This window comes from Carassius auratus, chromosome 9 (assembly GCF_003368295.1).
Source record: "Carassius auratus strain Wakin chromosome 9, ASM336829v1, whole genome shotgun sequence".
NCBI lineage: Eukaryota > Metazoa > Chordata > Actinopteri > Cypriniformes > Cyprinidae > Carassius > Carassius auratus.
The window spans coordinates 31,283,746-31,306,505 of NC_039251.1; the positions used below are offsets into that span (position 1 = coordinate 31,283,746).

General features: G+C 38.0%; 1 protein-coding gene across 17 annotated transcripts in view; it reads left to right on the top strand.

Annotated features, from left to right (window-relative positions):
* LOC113109035 (MYC binding protein 2) overlaps window positions 1-22,760 on the top strand; it is a 111,116-nt gene that overhangs the window by 22,896 nt on the left and 65,460 nt on the right. For 13 of the 17 annotated variants that reach the window (XM_026272530.1, XM_026272529.1, XM_026272534.1 and 10 more), the window contains exons 10-27: window positions 2,525-2,663; window positions 2,785-2,861; window positions 5,923-6,127; window positions 6,211-6,375; window positions 7,537-7,695; window positions 7,960-8,164; window positions 11,598-11,743; window positions 12,073-12,183; window positions 13,140-13,244; window positions 15,068-15,187; window positions 15,337-15,418; window positions 16,264-16,381; window positions 16,492-16,696; window positions 16,797-16,950; window positions 17,169-17,341; window positions 20,502-20,627; window positions 20,903-21,030; window positions 21,110-21,201. In XM_026272530.1, the coding sequence (XP_026128315.1) occupies window positions 2,525-2,663; window positions 2,785-2,861; window positions 5,923-6,127; window positions 6,211-6,375; window positions 7,537-7,695; window positions 7,960-8,164; window positions 11,598-11,743; window positions 12,073-12,183; window positions 13,140-13,244; window positions 15,068-15,187; window positions 15,337-15,418; window positions 16,264-16,381; window positions 16,492-16,696; window positions 16,797-16,950; window positions 17,169-17,341; window positions 20,502-20,627; window positions 20,903-21,030; window positions 21,110-21,201 (2,510 nt within the window). The remainder of the gene's footprint in view (window positions 1-2,524; window positions 2,664-2,784; window positions 2,862-5,922; window positions 6,128-6,210; window positions 6,376-7,536; window positions 7,696-7,959; window positions 8,165-11,597; window positions 11,744-12,072; window positions 12,184-13,139; window positions 13,245-15,067; window positions 15,188-15,336; window positions 15,419-16,263; window positions 16,382-16,491; window positions 16,697-16,796; window positions 16,951-17,168; window positions 17,342-20,501; window positions 20,628-20,902; window positions 21,031-21,109; window positions 21,202-22,760) is intronic. The other 4 variants (XM_026272531.1, XM_026272546.1, XM_026272535.1 and 1 more) reach the window with 3 other exon arrangements.

The window sequence follows — 22,760 nt, forward strand, 5'->3', positions numbered from 1 at the left end:
AATGACGGTTTGCCAACGAACATGAGATATTCGCCTCAATCGAGTCTTCTGCACAAGTTAAAACGTTTAAACTCCAGCTGAAAATTCGCCTGAGCTTATTGGCACATCTGGTTGAATCAGAAAATGGAGAAGCTCAATATTGTAGCTGTTTGCGGGCACCCCAAAATCTATGATACAACTTCACCGAGTTGTTTCTGCCTCTGTATTGTGTTGTGAACCCAGACACAATCGTATTTTATCCTTAACATGTTTATACTTGCGGATGTTTTTGGCCTGACTCGCACAAATAAAAAACAAAGCACGAGTGACGCGAAAAACATCCCCCGAGTGATCTAGAGCGAAGGACGCGATGGGAATATATTCTTCACGTTTGGTGTGAACACACCATTAGACTGTGAGTCTGAGAGTTTAATAGATGGATAATAGTGCAAGAACCCCAAGAAATGTTTAGTTTGTGAAATTTAAAATGAACAGCCTGTTCTCTCCATGCTGCGGTCTTCATCAGACGACAACAGATTCCTCGTTTCCTCCCCCTGCACATCATACAAACACGATCAGTGCCTTTTTCTCAAGTGGTGTGATTGTGGCTGTCAGCAGCACCTGATCTCTTTTGTTTCAACCCATTTCAGCCGTGCTGTGTGTGTGTGTGTGTGTGTGTGTCTCTATATGTGCTTGTACATAATAGCCATGTAGGCAGGGGAGGGACTGCAGCAGTGGACGTGGGCATTTCTCTTAGGACTGATTGTGAGTGGGCAGCAGTACGGGGAGGGGATGTGATAATTCATTTGATGATCTCTTTATGCATACATGAATGAGAGATGATAAGTGAGGGTGTGCTGGGGGTGGGGGTGTTAAGGGTTAATGCTATGAACTGTTATGCCATGTATATTTGTTAGCAGCGTGATTTTGTCTGGAGCAAAGAGCGAGGTGTTTGAAATCTCACTCACTTACAAAGACTGCAGTGTGTCGTTTTCTATTTTTTATCACATGCTCACACATATGCAAACTCACAGACTGCAAACCCTAGTCTCACCCATATTGTACACACCCTGAAGTGTGTGTGTTTCTGGATGAAGCTGGATCAGTATGTCTGAGGCTGCTGCTAGTGAGGGTGCGTTTTTGCTTTGCATCTCCCATGTGTAATGCTAACACAGTTAAATTCTTTCTTTGACTCTCACATGCTCACTGTGCTTCCTCAGATGAGAGGCTAAAACCTCTAATGGTGTCAAAGCCTCTGAGATTATGACTATTCTGGTGAGCTGTCATCAGAAGAAAGTTTAACTGTTCAGTATTAAAACGCGGTCACACTGGACTTTAGGTATGCAGAATTATCATAGTAAAAAAGCAGGATATGATGTCTCTAGGCTCCTGTTTGTAATAAAAACAAACAAAAAACATTAGGAAATTCAAAATGTGAAAATATGCAGTCTACTCCACATTAATGCAACGCTGCAAACCTGCAACTTTATAAAGGTATAGTTCAAAAATTATCATCAATGACTCACCCTTATGTCGTTCCACAAGACTTTGGTTTTGTTTTTCATTTTTAATGAAATAGATCTCTCTTTTTATTGAAAGTATGATTGCTATGAGCAAAATCCAGTAATTTCAGTAGGAATTTTCATGCCAGAAGGAATGACTCAATTTATATTTTGCAACAGATTCAAGTTGATCAACAACGCAGATTAGAAAGCTGCTTAGTGATTTTTTTTGTATGAAAAGTCACTACACTATTTACAGTGGACCTTTTGTTGTCCATGAAATTTCCATAAAATGTCATTATTAGGACTGCGTATGTGCAAATCAGTCCAGGCAGTGCATAAAGCTCACTAACTAGCAGAAAGATAGTTGTGAAGGAAGTATTCAAAGGCTGCAGTTGAAGTGAGCAAAAGAGTGACACTGCAAAATCCCAAATAGTTCCTAGGCTTGAGTTTGGTTTGGCAATTTACCAAGACAGAAGGAATGTAACAGAATTGCTGCAACAGATAGTCCCGCCATTGGTTGCTATTTCAAGAGAAGATCACTATGTCAAACTAACTGGGACGTTCAAACAAACAGAACAATGTGTTGAAAACATTTTACAGTCCTGTTCTTATGTACTTATAGCAATTACAATAAATGTGTAATAAATATGTAATTAACTAGGTAGTAATCCTGGATCTATCCCTAAACCTAACTTAACTCATGTAGTTAGGGTATATTATGAGTATTCTCCTGGGTAAATACACTGAAAGTGCAAATACTGTACAATAAAGTGTAATCAAAACATCTCTTTAGCGCAATCAACCTACAAATGCTTGCCTGTAGATGAATTTGCGTATTTAGCTGGGGTTTTTTGCATTGAAAAAATACCTCACATCACTCTCCTAAAGAACTTCCTATTGCAGCTCATCTTAAATGTTTAAAACCATATAATTATGCTTTAAATGCTTCTACTCGCTACCAAACATTGACTTTCCATTGACAAGCAGGTGTAGTTTTTAGGAAGATTCATGTTTTTGTGTGTATGTTTGGGTTTATTTAGGATGGCTTTGTGGTGCGGATCTACGCCACCAGCTCAGACCCGGCCCTACAGCAGGAACTGCAGCTCAAACTGGCCAGGAAGTGTCTTCATGCCTGTGGCATCTCCCTCTTTGACCTGGAGAAAGACCTTCATATCATCAGTGAGAGCGGCGCTTCTGTGCACACACATCTACACATGCACATCAGTGTTTAAGAGGAAGCGCATTGAAATGAACTAACTTGTTGTTGTCTCTTTTGCGGTGTGTGTGTTTATGTCCTCAGGCACAGGGTTTGATGAGGAAGCAGCCCTGATTGGAGCTGGCAGAGAGTTTGCTTTGATGAAAACGGCTTCTGGGAAGGTAGACATACCTCTCTATATTCTTCAGTGTCTCTGTGCTGGTATTTAACTGCGTCTGAAATACGTGGTGGTGGAAGTGCTAACATATTTACAGCATCAGCTTAGAAGTCGAGATAAAGCAGATCATGATTGGCTGAATGCCAGTAAACCTTTGCAGAACATGTTAGGGATTTAAGAAAGTATATATTGGAACCTAAGCCTATTTAAGGACTTTTATATTAATATGAAATAAAAACTTATACATATACTTGAAATCCAATATGTGTATGTATTTATGGTTTTGTTAACCTTGTAATCTTTAATCAGAGTCCTTTATCTTATAATTAGTGCTGTCAAACGATTAATTGTGATTAATCGCATCCAAAATAAATGTTTTTGTTTACATAATATAATGTGTGTACTGTGTATATTTATCATGTGTATATATGAATACACACACATACAGTATATATATATATTTTTCATATTTCCATGTATAAACATTTATATATATTTATATTATATAAATATTAAATTCAATTCAATTTATGCATTTAGCAGACGTTTTTATTCATAGCGACTTACATTGAACTCAGGCTATCAATCTTTACCTATCATGTGTTCCCGGGGAATCGAACCCCCAACCTTGCGCTTGATTAGCAATGCTCTACCAATTGACCTAACAATTTTTTCTTAAATATATGCATGTGTTTGTATTCTTATATGCATAATAGATATACACAGTATACACACATATATCATGTAAACAAAAAGTTATTTTGGTTGCGATTAATCACGATTAATAGTTTGATGTAGTTTGAATGTACAGTATGGAATGTGCAATATTGCAGTATGGTAGTCTGTCGCAACTTCTGGTTTATGATCATGTTTTGCATTAAGATGCAATTTCCATGTCAATTAAGTGTATGTATGATTTAGCAGTTTTGCTAAATTGTATGTGTTTGAGGTATTATTTTTTTTTTTTTTACTGTAGGTAATTAGTTGCTGATTTAATTTTTTTTGTATTTAATGATAATTGAATAAAAATCACCATGTGAAAAATATCTTAATGGTCCTAAAATGAGGTTTCTATAGTCAATATATAAATAATAAATATAAGCATAAAATTGTTAAAAAGAAATGCATAAATGCATATATACATTTATTTTTGTTCAGTGAAATGACTGTGAATCCAAACTAGAAGTAAAAGAAATTATTTTGTACGATTAGAAAACCCTGAGTCTGTTGACAAGTAATAAAAGTGCACTGAAGCATAGTGCTCAGCTAGTGCACAATCATCTGGCCATTAAATATGCACGTTTATGTTGCGCTCCTCTTAAATCTACTTCAGATGGCGGTTGTGTGAGTGAGTAAGTGTGTACCTGCTTGTTTCGGCGGTGTGTGAGGTTGAGAATAGGTCTATTGGGCAGTGCTCATGGCAGTGATGCGGTCTCTGGTGTGAAAGCGACGGCAGCCTGTAGAGCCGCACACATGCTTAAATAACTGGAACTAATTTGATTATTCTACCCTTCCAGTTGAGCGCAGAGGCTTTTTGACACTCGGTGAGGCTGGAGCGTTTGAGAGGCCAAAGTGAGCACAGCTTGTGTGTATTTACACGTGATCCTAAAGCAGTACAAATGCAGGGTGTAGTGGCCAGGATCCAAAACTGACACACAATGAGCATTAATGCAAGTACAAATTGGCTTTGGCAAGTACATAAAACAGTTTAGACATCTGGCAACTAACTTGATTAGCAAGTTAAAAAAAGCTTTGTTAAATAATATCGGTTAATAATTTATGGCTGGGCAATTATCTCAGTTGACCTGCCATTGTCAGGTGTGGCAAAAAGTTAAACACGGACGCTGGGTGTGTCTGATTGATGTGTAGTGATGGAGTGTGTTTTAGGGAGGTGCGGTGTGTGCCAGGCCTCATGAGATATGAGAGCCGCTGTAGGTTTATCATTCTGTAAGACTACACTCACTCTTTACCTTATCTGGAGATTATCCAGTCCAGTGAGCGTGGCTGTAAAAACAGCCCTGGAGTCGTGACTGGGCATCTTTCCCAATAAACGCCATGGACTGCAATAAAAGAAGGTCATGTAGTTTTTCACACACGCACATTAATGGACTGCAGAAATGCTGACGTGAGTTTTCTGTCATCATTGATTGTAGTTATTGTGTTTACCATTCCAGAAGTGCACTATTAGCCTCCCACATGACACAGTTTTGTTTAAAAATACTGTAATACTATATTTCATTTATGACCTCTAAGATTTCCAAACGCTTTACTAAAATGAGTTTTAAAAAGTCAGTAATATCATTATATGTGTGTTTCAGGGTTATTATAGTGACCTGAGACTAAAACCATAAAACAAAATCATTTACTACATTTAATAAACAAGTAAAATATAAAAACATATACTCAACATTTCTTATTTTAATTGTTTAACTTGATGTGCTAAATTAAAACAAAAAATAAAAAAATAATGAAACCTGACACATATAAAAGCTAACAAGGACAAATACACACAACAACAAAAAAATATGATAAATAAAAAATAAAACATATAAATGATTAAAAACTCGGGACACATCAAGACATGTCATGCAAGGTTTGTTGAATGGTACATATATAGCATTTATTCTTGAATATGTTGTAACCAACTAACATTCAATTTACACAAATCATATTTTCTAAAAACAATGGAGAGAATATTTCAGAAGCTTCAAATGACTTGGAATATAAAGCACAAAGTCATTTGGAATACTTATACAGTCTATGGAAGAGTAAAAAAATCATACAAATTTAGAATGAAAAGAAGTTAAGTAAATAATGACAGATATTATATATTTTCATGAACTTTCCCTTTTATAACTCCAGTTGGGTGCAATTATTGGCTGGTGCAAAATAGTTGTCCCATCAGTACTTGAGTGCCTTGATTAGTGTCCATGTGACAGTTCTTGAATATCTCTCAGCGCTTCATTTCTTTTATCTGACAGAGTTATTTGTGAAGCCATTGTGCACGGACTTAATAACACCCAAGGGAGATGTAAACATGAATGTCTTCCTCTCCTCTGATGCAGATCTACTATACTGGAAAGTATCAGAGCCTCGGTATCAAGCAGGGCGGCCCGTCGGCTGGGAAGTGGGTGGAGCTGCCAGTTACGAAGTCACCCAAGATTGTGCAGTTCTCGGTGGGCCATGACGGCTCCCACGCCCTGCTGGTGGCGGAGGATGGGAGCGTCTTCTTCACGGGCTCCGCCAGCAAAGGGGAGGACGGAGAGTCAAGTATGACGGAAATTATTATCATGTACACGCTTGATCTGCTATACTGATGTTTTAGCACATAGCTCAACCGTGTTTGTTTTTAGCAAAGAGCAGGAGACAACCAAAGCCCTACAAACCCAAGAAGATGATCAAACTGGAGACCAAGACGGCCATCTACACGGCCTGCAACAATGGCAGTAGCAGCATTGTCACTAAAGATGGAGAGCTCTACATGTTTGGCAAGGATGCCGTTTACAGTGACAGTACCAGTAAGTGATGAACCTACCAGATCCCCGTTAAAGATGGCAGGGATGAAATGATGACCTGTCATAAAGCTGTCTGTAAGACTGTATATCTGTCTCCTGTGCGAGAGATTATTTAGAGCCAGTACATGCTCCACATTCACAAAAAGGGGGATCTATTTAGTCTGAACATCCAAATATGGTGGTTTCGATTATTTTTTTCCTGCCAGCTTAACTTTGCTGAAATAGCAAATATTCCTGCAGTTCATGCTCTACACATGGGATACTCGGATCGCAGTTCACTGAGTCATATTTTTTAAATAAAGAACAGTTTTAGGATATGAAACCACTTGATGCATATTCAAATTCATATGCATATTCAGTCTTCAAACTGTAGGTGTTTGTAACTTTAGGTTACATCCACACGAAGCCAGAGCTTTCTCTATCCAATCCAATCCGTCTCAAGAAATGACTGCATACACACGTGAAACAGACACAAAACAATGTAGTATACATGCCAGACCGGTATGTGGCGGGGTAATTGGCAGCATGTTCAGTCCTGTCCCTTTATGACCTGCACACATCTAATATACAGACACACATCCATTTTTCTCTGTTTACTTTCATTTTAGACATAACCAACTTAGTCTATATGTAAACCTGGTGTTATGATCGTAAGTTAGACTAGTTATAATTAAGATGTGGTTGACCGGCTTTCTTGTAAATTACATTTATATGACTGGATTCCATGTTTCTGTCAGAGTTTTCAAATCATTTGCCCCTACATTAAGTATTTGTAATAACAGACAAAAAATGTTCTGATAAGTTTTAGTGCTGTCAAACAATTAATCGCGATTAATCGCATACAAAGTAAACGGTTTTGTTGCATCATATATGTGTGTGTTCTGTGTATATTTATTATGTATATATAAACACACACATATATTATGTAAACAACATTTTTATTTTTGATGCCATTAATCGCAATTTACTTTGCACTTAAATGTTCATGAAAATGAATAAGCTGTGATTGATGGTTACTCCAAAATGAAATATCATCAGGTCATTTTATTCACTAACACTGCTTGAGATATAAGTAACTTTTCTCTTGCCAGCTTCTTCGTTTTAAACTATTATGGGAAGAATTGTTGTAATGGTTAATTTGTTTCCCTCCTCTCATCATCACAGGCCAGGTGTCCGATCTGAAGGGACACTTTGTAACTCAGGTAGCCATGGGAAAAGCTCACACCTGTGTCCTGACCAAGAGCGGGGAGGTGTGGACATTTGGAGTGAACAACAAGGGCCAGTGTGGCCGAGACACTGGAGCCATGAGCCAGGCAGGGAAGGGTGAGGACTTCTCAAGCTTTTCAAACTAAACATGACAATTATACAGAACGAAAAAGCCCTGAAAACTTCTGACCATCTTCAGAAAGAGACAACAAACAAGAGTGATAGCGAAATCATTTTTCCTGACCTTATTTGGTGCTTCTATCACAAAACTTTAAAAGGGAAAAGGATATTATTGAAGTTGATTCTGACACATGCTGTGATTATTCTCAAGATGTGTGGTCAGAAAGGGTGTTTGTGATATTTGATGTTTTCTTGCCATAGCGTTCGGAGTGGAGAACATGGCCACCGCAATGGACGAGGACTTGGAGGACGAGCTGGATGAGAAGGAGGAGAAGTCTATGATGTGTCAGCCAGGCATGCACAAGTGGAAGCTGGACCAGTGTATGGTGTGCACCGTGTGTGGAGACTGCACCGGGTACGGAGCCAGCTGTGTGAGCAGCGGCAGACCTGACAGAGCGCCAGGAGGGTGAGAGAAACCAAACACAGATTACACGGATCACCATTATCCAGCTATTGACAATATTCAGAATAAGAAATTGACATGAAAACACAATTTTTTTTAGTTGGCCCACATAAAGTAATGTACTGTGGTTAGAGCAGGGGTGTCAAACTAAATTCCCACCTGATCCAACTAATCAAGTCCTTCAGGATTATTTGAAAACTACATGGTATGCGTGTTGCAGGCTCCAGCCCTCCAGGAATTGAGTTTGACACCTCTGGGTTAGAGTGAGAACAAGTGAAAAGAACTGACCTCTTGCTCTTGAAAAGACATTGTCTTATTATTTTAAGAAAATAGTTTAACCAAAAAATGTAAATGTACTCATCTTCAGGCCGTCTGAGATGTGGAAGAGCAGTGTTAATTTTGACAGCGAATTCGGATTTAGTCTTAGTCTTAGTCTTTTGAATAACACACCATTTAGTTTTAGTCACATTTTAGTCATCTGAAATGTTTTAGTCTTAGTCTAGTTTTAGTCGACTAAATATCATAAGAGTTTTAGTCTTAGTCTAGTCTTAAGTCTTTTAGTCTTAGTCTAGTTTTTTTTTTTAGTAGAACAAAGTCAACTTAGTTGACTTGACTAAATGTTTCCATCAGTCTGTTATGGAATGGTATTTATAAAATAAACATAAGGCCTGCTCTCAATGAAAAATATACATGCTCTCTGAAAAAGATATGCATTCGTCCTGAATGATATGCAATGCATATGACATTCTTTCAAGATGAAGTACAGTATTATTGAAATAGACAACCACATATATTATATTTGTATTGTTTGTTCATTCAATTTTTTATTTGTGCTATTTACACAAAGTTTACTTTTTTTTTAAGTTTGTTTTTGTTCATTTAAAATAGCACTGCATAGTCTTCACTGTAAAATAAAATACACAATCAAACCAAAATGTATTCAGACACCTTCAACGTTTCTTACAATATCACAGTTTATTTGCCTGTAGTTTAGAAATTGGTAATAAAATATGACAATAACTCAGGATTAAACTGTGTCAGAACAACAAATTCATCTTGATAATGTCGGATGCAATGCTTAATTTGGTTCAGTCTGTGGTGTGAAAAGGTTGCATTAGCAATTAAAGAAAGAAACACTTAAGCAAAACATGGTCAGGTCCCTATTATTTTTTAGTCACTAGTAAAACAATATAATCTATTCTATCTGATTTTTGGATTGACTTTGGATAAATTCTTGTTAAAACTACAAAGTAATTAAATCAAGAGCAGTGAGTGATTTACTTTCATTTTCATACATTAAAGACACTGACAGCAGAGCTAGTAAATTAGGCGCGGTCACTTTAAGAGACAAATGCATCCATTATAAAGATACGCATCCGATTTCTTTCCAACTCTTTACTTTCACTGAAGACATAACTACAGACTTTTTCGAACACACTTTCCAAGACGGGTATTTCGACATATTTAGTATGTATTTGTTGTCGGTACAAAAGCAAGAAGACTTTGAGACGCGTCTCTGCTTGCTCCCTGAACACCAGAACACCGCGCTGCTGAATTGAGCTCTTTCACTTTTCGCTCTTTTTCTTATGTTTATTTAAAATGCGATTTGTATTTGTTCATTCAGGTGCAGGAGGACGCAAACGTCCTGAAGGAGAGCTCGATTCAGTGTTGTGCGAGTAACCAGCTGCTCAGTTCAACTTTCCCGCATTGCGGGGCTGAAGCCAACTTGATGCGTTGAATGCTCGGAGCACGTTATAAAACGTATTCTTAAAATACACATTTCTGTTTTAATAAATGCTCATATTAAAACATAGCATTACACATAAGTAGGTACAAAAATAATCAGTGATACATTTACGACCCCATAAAAATTTGGGTCCAAATGGCATTTCAAAAGGTCGCAGTGTAGTTCCCTGTGTAAACAACTTAACTGTTATGAAAACGTCCTCGAAACTGTGTGAATTTCTGCAAACTCATCTTTGTTCTCTTTTCTGTGTAACTGCTGCTGCGTTTGTTTAGCTGTTGCGCTTGCATTTGCCGCGACTTTTTAAAATGGCTCGGCTGTTTCTGCATAGATCAACCTACCCTCAAAGATTCGCTCTGATTGGATCTCTTCTCCATTCGTCCCTCCCATATATTTTCGTCTAATTTTTATTCGTTGACTAAAGTGTCAGTTATATTTCGTCACGTTTTTCGTCATCATATCTGACTTTTTATTTAGTTTTTATTTAGTTTTCGTCCGTGAAAAAGGTTAGTTGACGAATATTTTTCGTCATAGTCTTCGTCAACGAAATTAACACTGTGGAAGAGTTTGTTTATTAATCTCAACAGATTTGGAAAAATGTATCATTGTTATCACCAATAGATCCTCCTGTAGTGAATGGGTGCCGTCAGAATGAGAGTCCAAACAGCTGATTAAAACATCATAATAATCCACAAGTCACCAGCACAACTCCAGTGAAGTGAAAAGCTGCATGTTTGTAAGAAACAAACTCATTTTTAAGATCCATTGTTTCAAATCGCTAGTTTGTGTTTTGGTAGCCTATCCATCCACTGCGGCTGCCATACTGAGACTAGATATGCGGACGCCCCTTATCCGTTTGCTGTCCAATGACAGGGACGCACATTTTGAAGGACAACACGGTTACCTATAGGATGTATTTTGAATGTCTGGTAGTCCTTAAATAACATTAGTCCCGTTTCGTCTTATTGAAGAAGGCGTGGCATGCATTTCGTCATAGTTTTTATCATCATATATTAGTTTTAGCTTGTCATCGTCTCGTCTTCCTTACAGAAAAAAATGTTCGTCAACGGATATATTTCGTCCTCGTCTTTGTTGACGAAATTAACACTGGTCTTCTATCAATACAATTGCTTTTTTCAGCGAAAAAGTCATGTTTGTATCAGGAGAGAAATATGCACAGAACAGAAACAGTTCCTAACAAATGTATCTGCTAGTTTTAAAGTGAGTCAGAAGCAGGTGATGGAATTGTTTTACTGGAGAAGTTTTATTATGGGATATGGACTGATGTTCTCTCCAGAAGTGACCGTTTAATGTTAAAACACCTTAATGATGGGTTTATTACAAACATGCAGCTTTTCTCTTCACAAGATATGAATTGATGTTCTGGAGTGGTGTGGATTATTGTGATGTTTTTATCAGCTGTTTGGACTCTCATTCTGACGGCACCCATCCACTGCAGAGCATCCACTGACGAGCAAGTGATCTAAATCAATTCTTACTATTCCTTTAAACCTTAAGATGCCATGCTTATACATGCTGCTTATTTAGATTGAGCGGAGGCTGATTTAAAAAAAATGCTTTATGTGAATAGTAGTAATTTGTGACGTTCTTCTTTTGAAATGTATTATTCTATATATCAAGTCACTGCTGCAGTTCGTGGCATCACTATTTGTTTGTGTCTGTCCTCTGCAGGATTTGTGGCTGTGGCTCTGGTGAGTCGGGCTGTTCGTCATGTGGCTGCTGTAAGGCTTGTGCCAGAGAGCTGGATGGTCAGGAGGCCAGACAGAGAGGAATCTTTGATGCCGTAAAGGAAATGATACCGCTGGACCTGCTGTTAGGTACTGAGGTGTCATCCAGTCACACTCACTACTGTTCCATAGCCATCAAATCACATCCTGTCATGTGTTCAACCATACTGTCTTATATATATATGTGTGTGTGTAAATATATAAATTAGCCATCTCTAATGCAGTCCTAATGCAGATCAGTGTCGTCTCTGTATGTTTGCCTTGTGAAGCAGCACTGTGTGTCTGTGTGTGTGTGTGTTTTGTTGGGATCATCTCTCTGCTCTTGCATTGCATCTCATGCTCATCATTCACCTGCCTGTGTTGTTTCTCATTTTTCTCCTCCGTTGGCCCCTGTCTGTGCTGGACCTCTGTTATTTTAGCTGTGCCTGTCCCTCCTCCCCCAGGCGTCAATATAGAGGAGCACACCCAGATTCGACAGGAGGAGAAGAGACAGCGCATCAACCGCCGGCACCGGCTGGAAGAGGGCCGAGGTATGACGAGTACACCCAGACACTCCAACATGCTACTGCATTAGGATGCAGGTTATTTTTATCTTCATAGTATTTTACTGTGTAAAGCCAGAGGTGGGTGATATATGAAAGCTTATTTTTGCAACTGATATACATTACTGTTTAAAAGTTTGGGGTCTATATTTGAAAGACATCTCTGGTGCTAACTGAGGCTGCATTTATTTAATCAAAAATGCAGAAAGAACTACATTTTCTATTTTAATATGTTTGAAAATGTAATTTATTCCTTTGATGCAGCACTGAATTTTCAGCATCATTCCTCCAGTCTTCATTTTCACACGATCCTTCAGAAATCATTCTGATATGCTGATTTGATGCTGAAGAAACTTTTCTAATTATTATCAATGTTTAAAACAGTTGCACTGCTTAATATGTTTGTGGAAACAATGATCCATTTTTTTTAGGATTCTTTGCTGAATAAAACTATATTTATTTGATATTAAAATATTTGTTTTTGTAACATTATAAATGTCTTTACTGGTATTTTGGATCAATTATTAATGTTAATCAATATTTACTACTTGCCAGCAACAACTATTTTGTTAAAAATCTCAATTTTTTATTTTATTTTTTAAGTTTTTAGGTTTATCACCCAGCTCTCAAAAACAAAATAATTTTTATTTTGCACCATAATATGACAGGAGAATTTGATGGACAGGCAACGTGCATCCATTCTCCTGGATTATGAGCACATCATACATTTTCCATCAGATTTTCTTCTATTATTACCTCCTATACTATAATACTCCAAAGAGATCATCTAAACTACTTCACATGAGCTTGTTTCCTCTGGGAGTTGGTTCGCTTCTGGATGTTCCCTTCTCATTATATACACCATGTGTTATATACCATATTTTATTTTCCATTTGTGAGATGCTTTGCCCCATGCATGTGAAAGTTTCTCTTTCCCCTCATAGGCCCCCTTGTTTTCCCTGGTCCCCTTTTAATGAACCAGCGTGAGCAGGTGCTAGCCAGACTAAGACCCCTTCAGGCCTTTAAGCTAATGCGGGAGAAACTCAAAGGTACTGCGGTCTTCACTACAGGCTCCACCCGGAGCCCCATAATGCCCCTCTCTCTCCCTTCCTTCAACAAAATCTCCTCTGCTGCCTTCTCCAGCTTTCTCTGGACACAGTAGCGTCTCTGTCTATCTGCATCTCTTCCTCTGTCGTTAGTAAAACGTTATTTTACTACCTCTGTTCTCTTCTAACATAAAAAACAGTTGGCCGCATGTTGAATGTTGTGCTCAGTGTGTTTGTTAAACCGTTAGACCCCACTGTCTGGTGGAAAATATCACAATTAAACCAAACACGGCTCTTCTTTCTGAACTGTAGCAGGACTCGGGATTTGTCATGCCGCGTTAATTGCAAAAACAAAACAAAAAAGCGTTCGCCAAATGTGCTGTCTGCTTAAAATAGCGAATTGCATCTAAGTCTGACTTTTATCATTTTGAGTCAAGATTTTTTTTTTTTTACAAGGGCTTAAAATAAATCCTAGTGCATGGCCAATATAAATAGAGCGTTATGCCTTGTAGTTATTTTAAGAAACATTGAAATACTAGCCATGCTGAATCTCCATCTGAATGTGTCTTAATATTTGGCCTACCACGCTGTAGTGTGAAGCTGTGACCAGCACTGGAGTATTAACCGTGTTATGTTATTATTATTATCAATATCATATTTTTTTATATTGTGATTATTGTCAATACTGGTATATCGTGACACATCTAGTTCATGGTGATCCCAACTATCAAACACCTTTGTTCCTGTGGCTCAATTGGTAGAGCATTGCATTATCAAGCGCAAGGTTGTGGGTTCGATTCCCCGGGAACACATGATAGCTAAAAATTGATAGCCGGAGTGCACTGTAAGTCGCTTTGGATAAAAGTGTCTGCTAAATGAATAAATTAAACACCAAAAAAGACTTTGATCTTCCATCTTCTCCCATTATAGCTATTGAATATCATAATCAATTCAGTAATTGATCACATAATGTCGCTACAAGAACCAGTTTTGTATTTAAACTTGAAAGCCAATTAAAAAGATTACTTGACAATGAACATTATTAGCTGAATTATCAAAGATTAACCAATATATTGACAGCATATAGGTTTTGGAATGACATAAAACATAAATTCCACATTTCTACTATTCCTCTCTACCACTAACCATTATTTTTAAGGCATTTTCTTATGCGATTCAATACAAAGTCTGTTCATTTCAGATCGAATTGAACCACATTTACCGCTGCACCAGTGAATACAGATACATGTTGGTCATTTGCAATGTCCCTAAAACCAAGGGGCATTTTTGTCACCTTCAGTGGCATTTTTGCTCTGAATCCTGAATTTGTGACCCTGGTCTAAATCGAACAGTATGTTCTGTTCTGTAAAATGCATTATCTGTGTGTATTTCTGCATGCAGGGGACACAGAGCTGCACTTACTTTTACACTGTCGTGGCACATTTACAGATGTACACTATTTTAATCAGTGTGGAGTGAAATGAGTCAACTTTTCCTGTTTCTTCATTGGATATGTGCCTCCGGTCAATGCCAGATCTCTTTTATTAACCCTTGATAGAGGGAATTTAAAGTTGTATACAATCACAACTTCCCGCTCAGTTAATCTTCTCTCCTTTGCTCTGTTCCACCTCTGTCCACGCATGCCAATATTTCATTTCTTTTCTGTTTTTCTCCTTTCCTCTGAGGCACCAGGTCATTTCTCTTCCCAGGTAGTTAACAGTTCCCGGCTTTACTCGCTGCTTTTAGACATCCATCATGTCTCTTGCTGTCCTTGTCTGCCCTTTACCGTCCGTCCGCCCAGGCTCACGCTCTCTTCTGTGTTACAGATGGCAGCAGTGAACGCGGGGACAAAGATGCCAGTAAGATCACTACATATCCTCCGGGGGCCGTACGCTTCGACTGTGAGCTGCGAGCCGTGCAGGTCAGCTGTGGTTTCCACCACTCCGGTGAGTCAAGATCACATCTGACCTTGATGATGTGACAGGAGGCCATCGTTCATGTGCCTCATCATTACTTTGGGTCGATATTTGTTGATATGCCAAGTATGATTTGAAGTCATGTGTCCATTTGTAATGGTAAATCTGTTTTTTGGCAGTGGTGTTAATGGAGAATGGAGACGTTTACACCTTTGGTTATGGACAGCATGGACAACTCGGACATGGAGATGTTAATTCTAGGTAATGAGGATTTAAAGGGAATGGAGTTAACACAATTTTTGTGATAACAGTTGTCAATCTCCAAAAATTACAATCATAAAAATAACCCAGAACTCTACGAATGCAGGAAAATTAATAACAAATAAATGTAATTTTCTTTTTTGTCGTTATTTATATACATAACTTTAATTATTTAATTGTACTTATTGTATTTATTTTTGTATTTTATCTAATTATTTGTTTTAAATATTTGTGTATTTATTTTAATGTTTTATTCTTTTAATTGTTTAATTGTTACAGTTCAATTTAATTGTATTTTATGTATTTATATATTTATGCATTTTACTTTAAATCATAAATTTATTCATTTATTTTAAATATTTTTTTTGCATGTAGATGCATTTTAGTTTTTAATTGTTTTTTTTATTTACTTTATTTTAATATTGAATTGTTTTAAGTAATTATATTTATTTTATGTATTTATATATTGCATTATATATATATATATATATATATATATATATATATATATATATATATATATACACTCACATACATACATACATACATACATACATACATACATACATACACACTCACACATACACACACAAACACACACACACATATTAATGTATATGTATTTATTTGTTGGTTTCATATTAATAAAATTTTTTATACAAAATTATTTAATTTATTTTAAATATTTTAGTTGTTTGTTTTTTATTTTGATGATTTCTTTATTTCAATTAAGTTAATTAAAATCTTTAATTTTATAAAATAAAAAATAAAAACAAACAAACTATAACTACAACAACAACAGAACCCTTAACCTATTCTACTTTGATTTTTATCCAAACACACAGGGGGTCTCCCTCTCTGGTGCAAGCTCTGCCCGGCCCAAGTACTCAGGTGACGGCAGGCAGTAACCACACTGCAGTGCTTCTCACGGACGGACAGGTCTTCACCTTCGGGAGCTTCTCTGTAAGTTAGCTGTTCCACCTCAGACTTGTTCTCTCGTCAGTCAAGTTCAAGATTTTTCCATCCATATGTTGACAAAGAACCTGAAGATTTATCTCATGTCGTCTCAACAGAAAGGGCAGTTAGGACGGCCCATCCTAGACATGCCCTACTGGAACGCCAAGCCCTCTCCGATGCCCAACATTGGCGCCAAGTACGGCCGAAAAGCCACGTGGATCGGGGCCAGCGGTGATCAAACCTTCTTTAGGATCGACGAGGCACTTATCAACTCACACATCCTGGCCACCTCCGAAATCTTCGCCAGCAAACACATCATCGGTACTCTCTTTCGCTGCCTCCCTGTTGTGGTTTCAAAAGCCCATGTGTTGTGTCTCCCGTTAAAGCCTTTGACTGTTCCCTCCTGTCCTGGCCTCTCTAGGTTTGGTTCCAACATCGGTATCTGAGCCTCCTCCCTTCAAATGCTTACTGATCAACAAACTGGACGGGAGCTGCCGCACCTTCAATGACTCCGAGCAGGAGGACCTCCAGGGCTTCGGTCTCTGTTTGGACCCTGTCTATGATGTCATCTGGAGGTGAGGCTCATCTGGAGCCAGCAGACTCGTGATAATGCCTTTACGATCATGCAACCTAAAAAAAAACTGTACACAGTTTCTCAGGGTTTCAGTGTTCGACATCTGTTCTGCAGACAATAAATTATTCTCTAACATTGACTGATGAATGACATGCTGCATGCTTAACTTGTGCCCCAAACTATATCTTCTCACTTAAAGCCGTCTTATCATTTTACCAGATTCCTACCTGCCACACGTGAGATGTGCTGCTATAACGCGGTGATAGCAGACGCCCGTGTGCCCACCGCCTCGGACATCCAGGCCCTCTGCAGCATCCTGAGTCCTGAGCTGGCTCTGCCTTCGGGCTCCCACGCCAGCACCACCCGCTCCCACGGAGCGCTGCACATCCTGGGTACGACAACAGCATTACCTCAGCTCTACTGCTGTTTAACGTGCAGGTCACAGCACTCTCTTGTCAAGCTGATTCTCAAAGCCTGTCACATGATGGTAGGACATTCAGAGCTTGCTAGCTGTTTCTCGAGCTAAGCTGTACAGAGAGGAAATGGTGCTGCTTGACTGGCGTTGTCTAAGCAAGATCGACAGTCTTTGAGCTTTGTCTGTCAAATCAAATTTCCCTGGATCTTTTGAGAATAAGAGATCATTTTACTGTGGAAACTTTGTGTAACACAGTGTAACTTTCGAAACTTCTCCAGTTAGAAAAACAGCTCCCTCTCAGTTTTGTAGCTTACTGTGTTTCATATAAGCCACGCCTTTTTACTATTCCGAAATTTGTCTCATCCAGTCACGGTGAAGTAATTCAGTGGAATTAGGATAGATGATATTATTTTAACACTGAACAGAATAACAATTGTAAAGAGTAAATTATGGTTAAATCAGCTAAACCTTTACTATTTCTGACCGTGTGTAGCACCTACTGCTCTGCAGATCCTTAAGGTTGGAATACACTACATGACTTTAGCCCAGATTTTTCTCAAATTAAAGGCACAATACGTAATGTTTATACACAATATGTTTTGGCCACTGGAGGGTGCGTAGTCAAAACAAACAAAGAAACAGGCGTAGCGTAATGATGCCAGTGTGGAATCGTAGGAGTTGTCGTCTTCGTCCCCACAGCCGATGCAATCCGACGGCAGGGTGTCCGCGGGGTTTTAAAAAGTATTAAAAAGTGATAAATCAAAATGGTCAAATTTAAGGCCATTAAAAGTGTTAAATGTGGTCTAAGAGGTATTATTTTTTTCCAAATTAGGTATTATTTTTTCCAGACTATCAGGTGTCTTATTCTGATTGAAATTCTATCTGCGTTCGTGTTAGTTCGTTTATATGGGCTTTAGCATATCTGGGCATATAATCAAAGATCTTCCGTCTCCGTCTCATGCTGACGTCATATTCAGTGGTCGTTCGGCATCATCTCAGAACACTGCGCGCTCCACAGAAGTGGCTGGCTTACGTTTTATTTTAGACTTGCTTCAAGGCATATCTTCAATGACTGGACAACCATCGTCGTCTTCTTGGACAAATGCAAGTTCTCTAATAGCTGGGTTAACGACCGGTAGTACCGAGGTCCCGTTCAAACCCGGTTCTTGACGCATACAGCGCTATGATTTCCGCGAAGCAGAAAACGAGTACGGAATCTCAAAATCCAGTCATGTAAATGAAACTTACATTTTAATATGGACAGTCATGGAATTTGTGAAAGCATAAATTAATCAAATCAAATCTCCATATGGACCAGTATCTGTAAATGTTAAGCCGCAAAAGTTGTTTGAAATATGAATCTGTGTTCTGCGCGTCTCTGTGTGAATTAATGAATGACAGAGACGTGCAGGTTTATTTACTACATAGACTGAAGCGCATGACGCTTGCATTAATTTCAGCATCTGTTGTCTTCTCCTGTCAAAATAATCGAGTTAATTTAGAATTATTCATATTCACTTTCGAAAAAGCAGAAGACATACCGGTTTCTCCGGTAGTGGGCGGAGCTAATGGGCAAATAGAAATTTCAAAATGACAAATATGCATTCATTAGGCCTAAAAGAAAATTTTTACATAAGGGCATTGTGCTAGAAATATTACTATCATTTAGTAAAACGTATGTGATACTGCTACCACTGTTGCAAAAAAATAAAAAAACTTTATTTAAAAAAAAAATAAATCTCAATATTTCTCCCATGTTTTAATTTTAATAGCAAATCCCCTTTATTCACCAAACATAAAATGTGTTTAAATTTGATAAATTAAAAGACAAATTAAATTTGGGTGAAACTTGTTTACTGTTTTTCATAATTATATAACTTGTAGAAAAACTTTAAACACAATTCTAAATAAGTATAAAGAATGGTATTGGTTTTATTTTTAGTGCTAAAAAGTTATTTTTTTTTTATTACCAAATTTTTGTGTTATGCTTTGTTACCGAAATTGGTACCGAGAATCGTGGATTTTCACTGGTATCGGTACCGAATACTGAAATATTGGTACCGTGACAACACTAACAGGCAGGCTTATTGTTCGGTCTATCCATTTTCTCCATTGCACATTTTATGGTATTTGTTTTATTTTTATTTACTAAGTGAAATAAATGTGCAATATGCTGTCAACATCAGTCTCTAAATCTATTATTTTTTGTATGTTATATATGTCAAAATCTGTGTAAATAATAGAAAGGTCGCTGATTAACACTTGCAATTCAGTGTCGTGATGGTTTTAAAAAATATTCTGAATGTAGTGAAAAAGGTATTAAAAAGTAGTAAATTTAACTTAAGGATTGCTGTATATACCCTGGACGGGGCTCGGGCCGAAATCATGTTCATGGATGAGCTCATGTATTAAAGATTTATAAACGTAATAGAATGAAGCAGGGTGAGGCTGAAAGCCGTGGAAGCGAAACGAGGCGGCTGAACGAGCGTGACACACAGCTCCAAAGCAACAGAGCTTTTATTATGCCACTGTCGACTGCTCCTGATCCGTCAGGTCATGCGTTATACTAGTTTTATCATACTAGATACATTTGAAAGTTCTGTAATAATGTATAATGCTACTTTGTGCGGTCGTCAACGGTGTAATAAAACGCATAATATATTAAAGCATCTTTGGTCAGTTGTGTTGCTGTCTATGCAGGGTTGCATAGACTGCATGGAATTTGTGTTTTAAGTACATTATTGTAAGGAGTTTAATTATTATAATGAATAAATAATAACATTATTTTAAATTATTATAATATTTAATTATTAATGGATTATAATAAGTTTTTAATTGTTTTAATTATAAAGAGCAGCAAAAATAATTTATTTTTATCTTGCTTTGTAAAAAGGCTGTTATTAGAGGATCGAGTATTTTAAAAACTATATTATACTTATAAACTTTAGAACAGTTTTATTCTAAGGGTAGTGACGGAAGTGGGAAATTAACAGAATAAACTATATTATGACTTAAATGTTTTGACGCAAAACAAAATTAATGAACATTTATAAGTAGACCAAAGTTTAAAAAAGAACAAGAAGAAGAAAACTGCATTGGAGTCTTGAGTTGTAGTGTGTGAGTTGTTGTGTGTGCAGGGTGTCTGGACACACTGGCTGCGATGCAGGAGCTGAAGATGTGTGTGGCCAGTGCTGAGGAAGAGACTCAGGCTGTGATGAAGGTCTACTCTAAAGAGGACTACAGCGTGGTCAACCGCTTTGAGAGTGAGTTCATGTATAATCATACAGCTGCTACATCACCAGATACCATATTAGGCACTATACTAAGGCACATTCACAGACAGCAAACTGACACCGTCCAGCAACATGAGTTGTACACACAATGGGTGATTAGATGTTCAAAAGCTACGTGAATCAGTAGGAACATCTATTACGATCAAAAACAAACAGAATCACTTGGCAACCTCCAGCAATAAAAGAAGGCTAAATTTAGTACGGTTTTTAGTCAGATTGCATTTGTTGATTGTTGTTTTTTCTAGGTCATGGAGGAGGCTGGGGTTACTCTGCCCACTCGGTGGAGGCCATCCGCTTCTGCGCCGATGCTGACATCCTGTTAGGAGGATTGGGTCTTTTTGGTGGCCGAGGGGAGTACACTGCAAAGATCAAGGTCAGGTGCTATCTAAGTGTCTCCATAGCCCACTTAATTCTCAGGAGTTTGTGATTGAGAGCTGTGATTGTGTTTGCAGCTGTTTGAGCTGGGGCCAGATGGAGGAGACCATGAGACTGATGGAGACCTGCTGGCCGAGACAGATGTTCTGGCATACGACTGTGCTGCTCGGTAAGGATTTGTAAATCAGTACATCCAAGAATATATCATTTCATTCTAGAGGATAACGGATACATAATTGTGTAAGGGAAACAGGTCAATTTAGCTCAAAGGGAATCATTTAAGATTTTAAAGGGAATTTGAACAGAATCACTGTTTCATGGCTGTTCACGGAGACGCGCCTGCGGTTCAGTGAACGAGCCGTTTAACATCAAATCTGCGCTGGATACTAATATCCAAACTATAGTGAAAACACTATCAATTAGCACAGTAACAAGATCGGCAGTTTAAGACATTAACTTGTAAGCACAAAACACAAGATACTTCTCTTTTCAATATGAATAAGGCTTTATTAGATAAATCTAAGACATAAACTAATCTAACACATAAACGCACGCACACACACATTCACACAAGTTGCAGGAAGGTCGAAAGTTAGGGAAAGATGAGTTTAAGAGAATGGAAATATGGAATCCCAAGTTAACAGCAATACGTTAAATTGCATAAACATGAACAACCATCAATCACGTAATTAGCGCTCGCATTGAGTTCCTCAATGGGGTTAAAATTATATTAGATACACCAGTAAAGGTCACAGTCTGGAGGTAAAGTTACTTGCATCTCCTGTGAAGAAGGAGCCTCGGTGAAAGGGCTATCCCGAGGTCGTTGATTGGCTGGAAGTTCAGTCTCTGAAGTGACATCTTGGGAAGCCCGTGGTTGTTGGGCGTTGGCTGAAAGTGCAGAGTCGTGTTCGCTGGTTGAAGTTGAATGGACGTTACAAAACTTAACTCAGAACACGAAACTCTCAAACGGAAAAGAAAAGAAATAAAGTTTGACGAGACTAGGTTGTGTTCCTTCTCATAGTAGCAGCAGGCAGGCACGCTGGAACCGCGCTCAAAGAACAATGATGACTACCGCATGGCTAGATGCTACAAGCTAAAGCTAGGTAGCAAAGCTACAAGCTAAAAGCTAAGAGCAGGCATGACTGATAGCACGAGCAATGCTAGAACTAAAAGCCGACATGGCTAATAGCAGCAGCTAGACTAGAACTAAAAGCAAGATTTAATCGTGTCCAAAGTTTTTAAACTTCCTTGTTGGCCACCCCTCAAATGTTGCCTTGACCAATCAGATATGGTCCTGGGGTCTGGGGTATCATAAATCATTGTTTATCTTACCAAGCATGCGGTTCTTGCCTCACAGGGTCTAATTTTGGACATGATTCCTATAACATGATTATGATATATTTTACAAATAAATGATTGTCAGGACAATATCAAGCAAGAAAATTAGATTATGTCAATACTAGACATGACTATGTATCCTATAGTTATCAAAAGACATACACAATAAGTGATTATACATGATAGTCAAATGTGTGGGTTACACATAAATGAATATGGAGTTAAGCAATGTAACGATTCATTCATAAGTCTTTTTTGAGTTCATTCTGGTCCATATATAATGTATAAAAAGCAGTTTCTTTGCCATTCTCTGGCAAAGGGACTTTTCTGTGAAGACAAAGGTTTAAAGCCCTTCCCCCTTAGGAATTTCAGTCTGGTTTCACTGGCTGG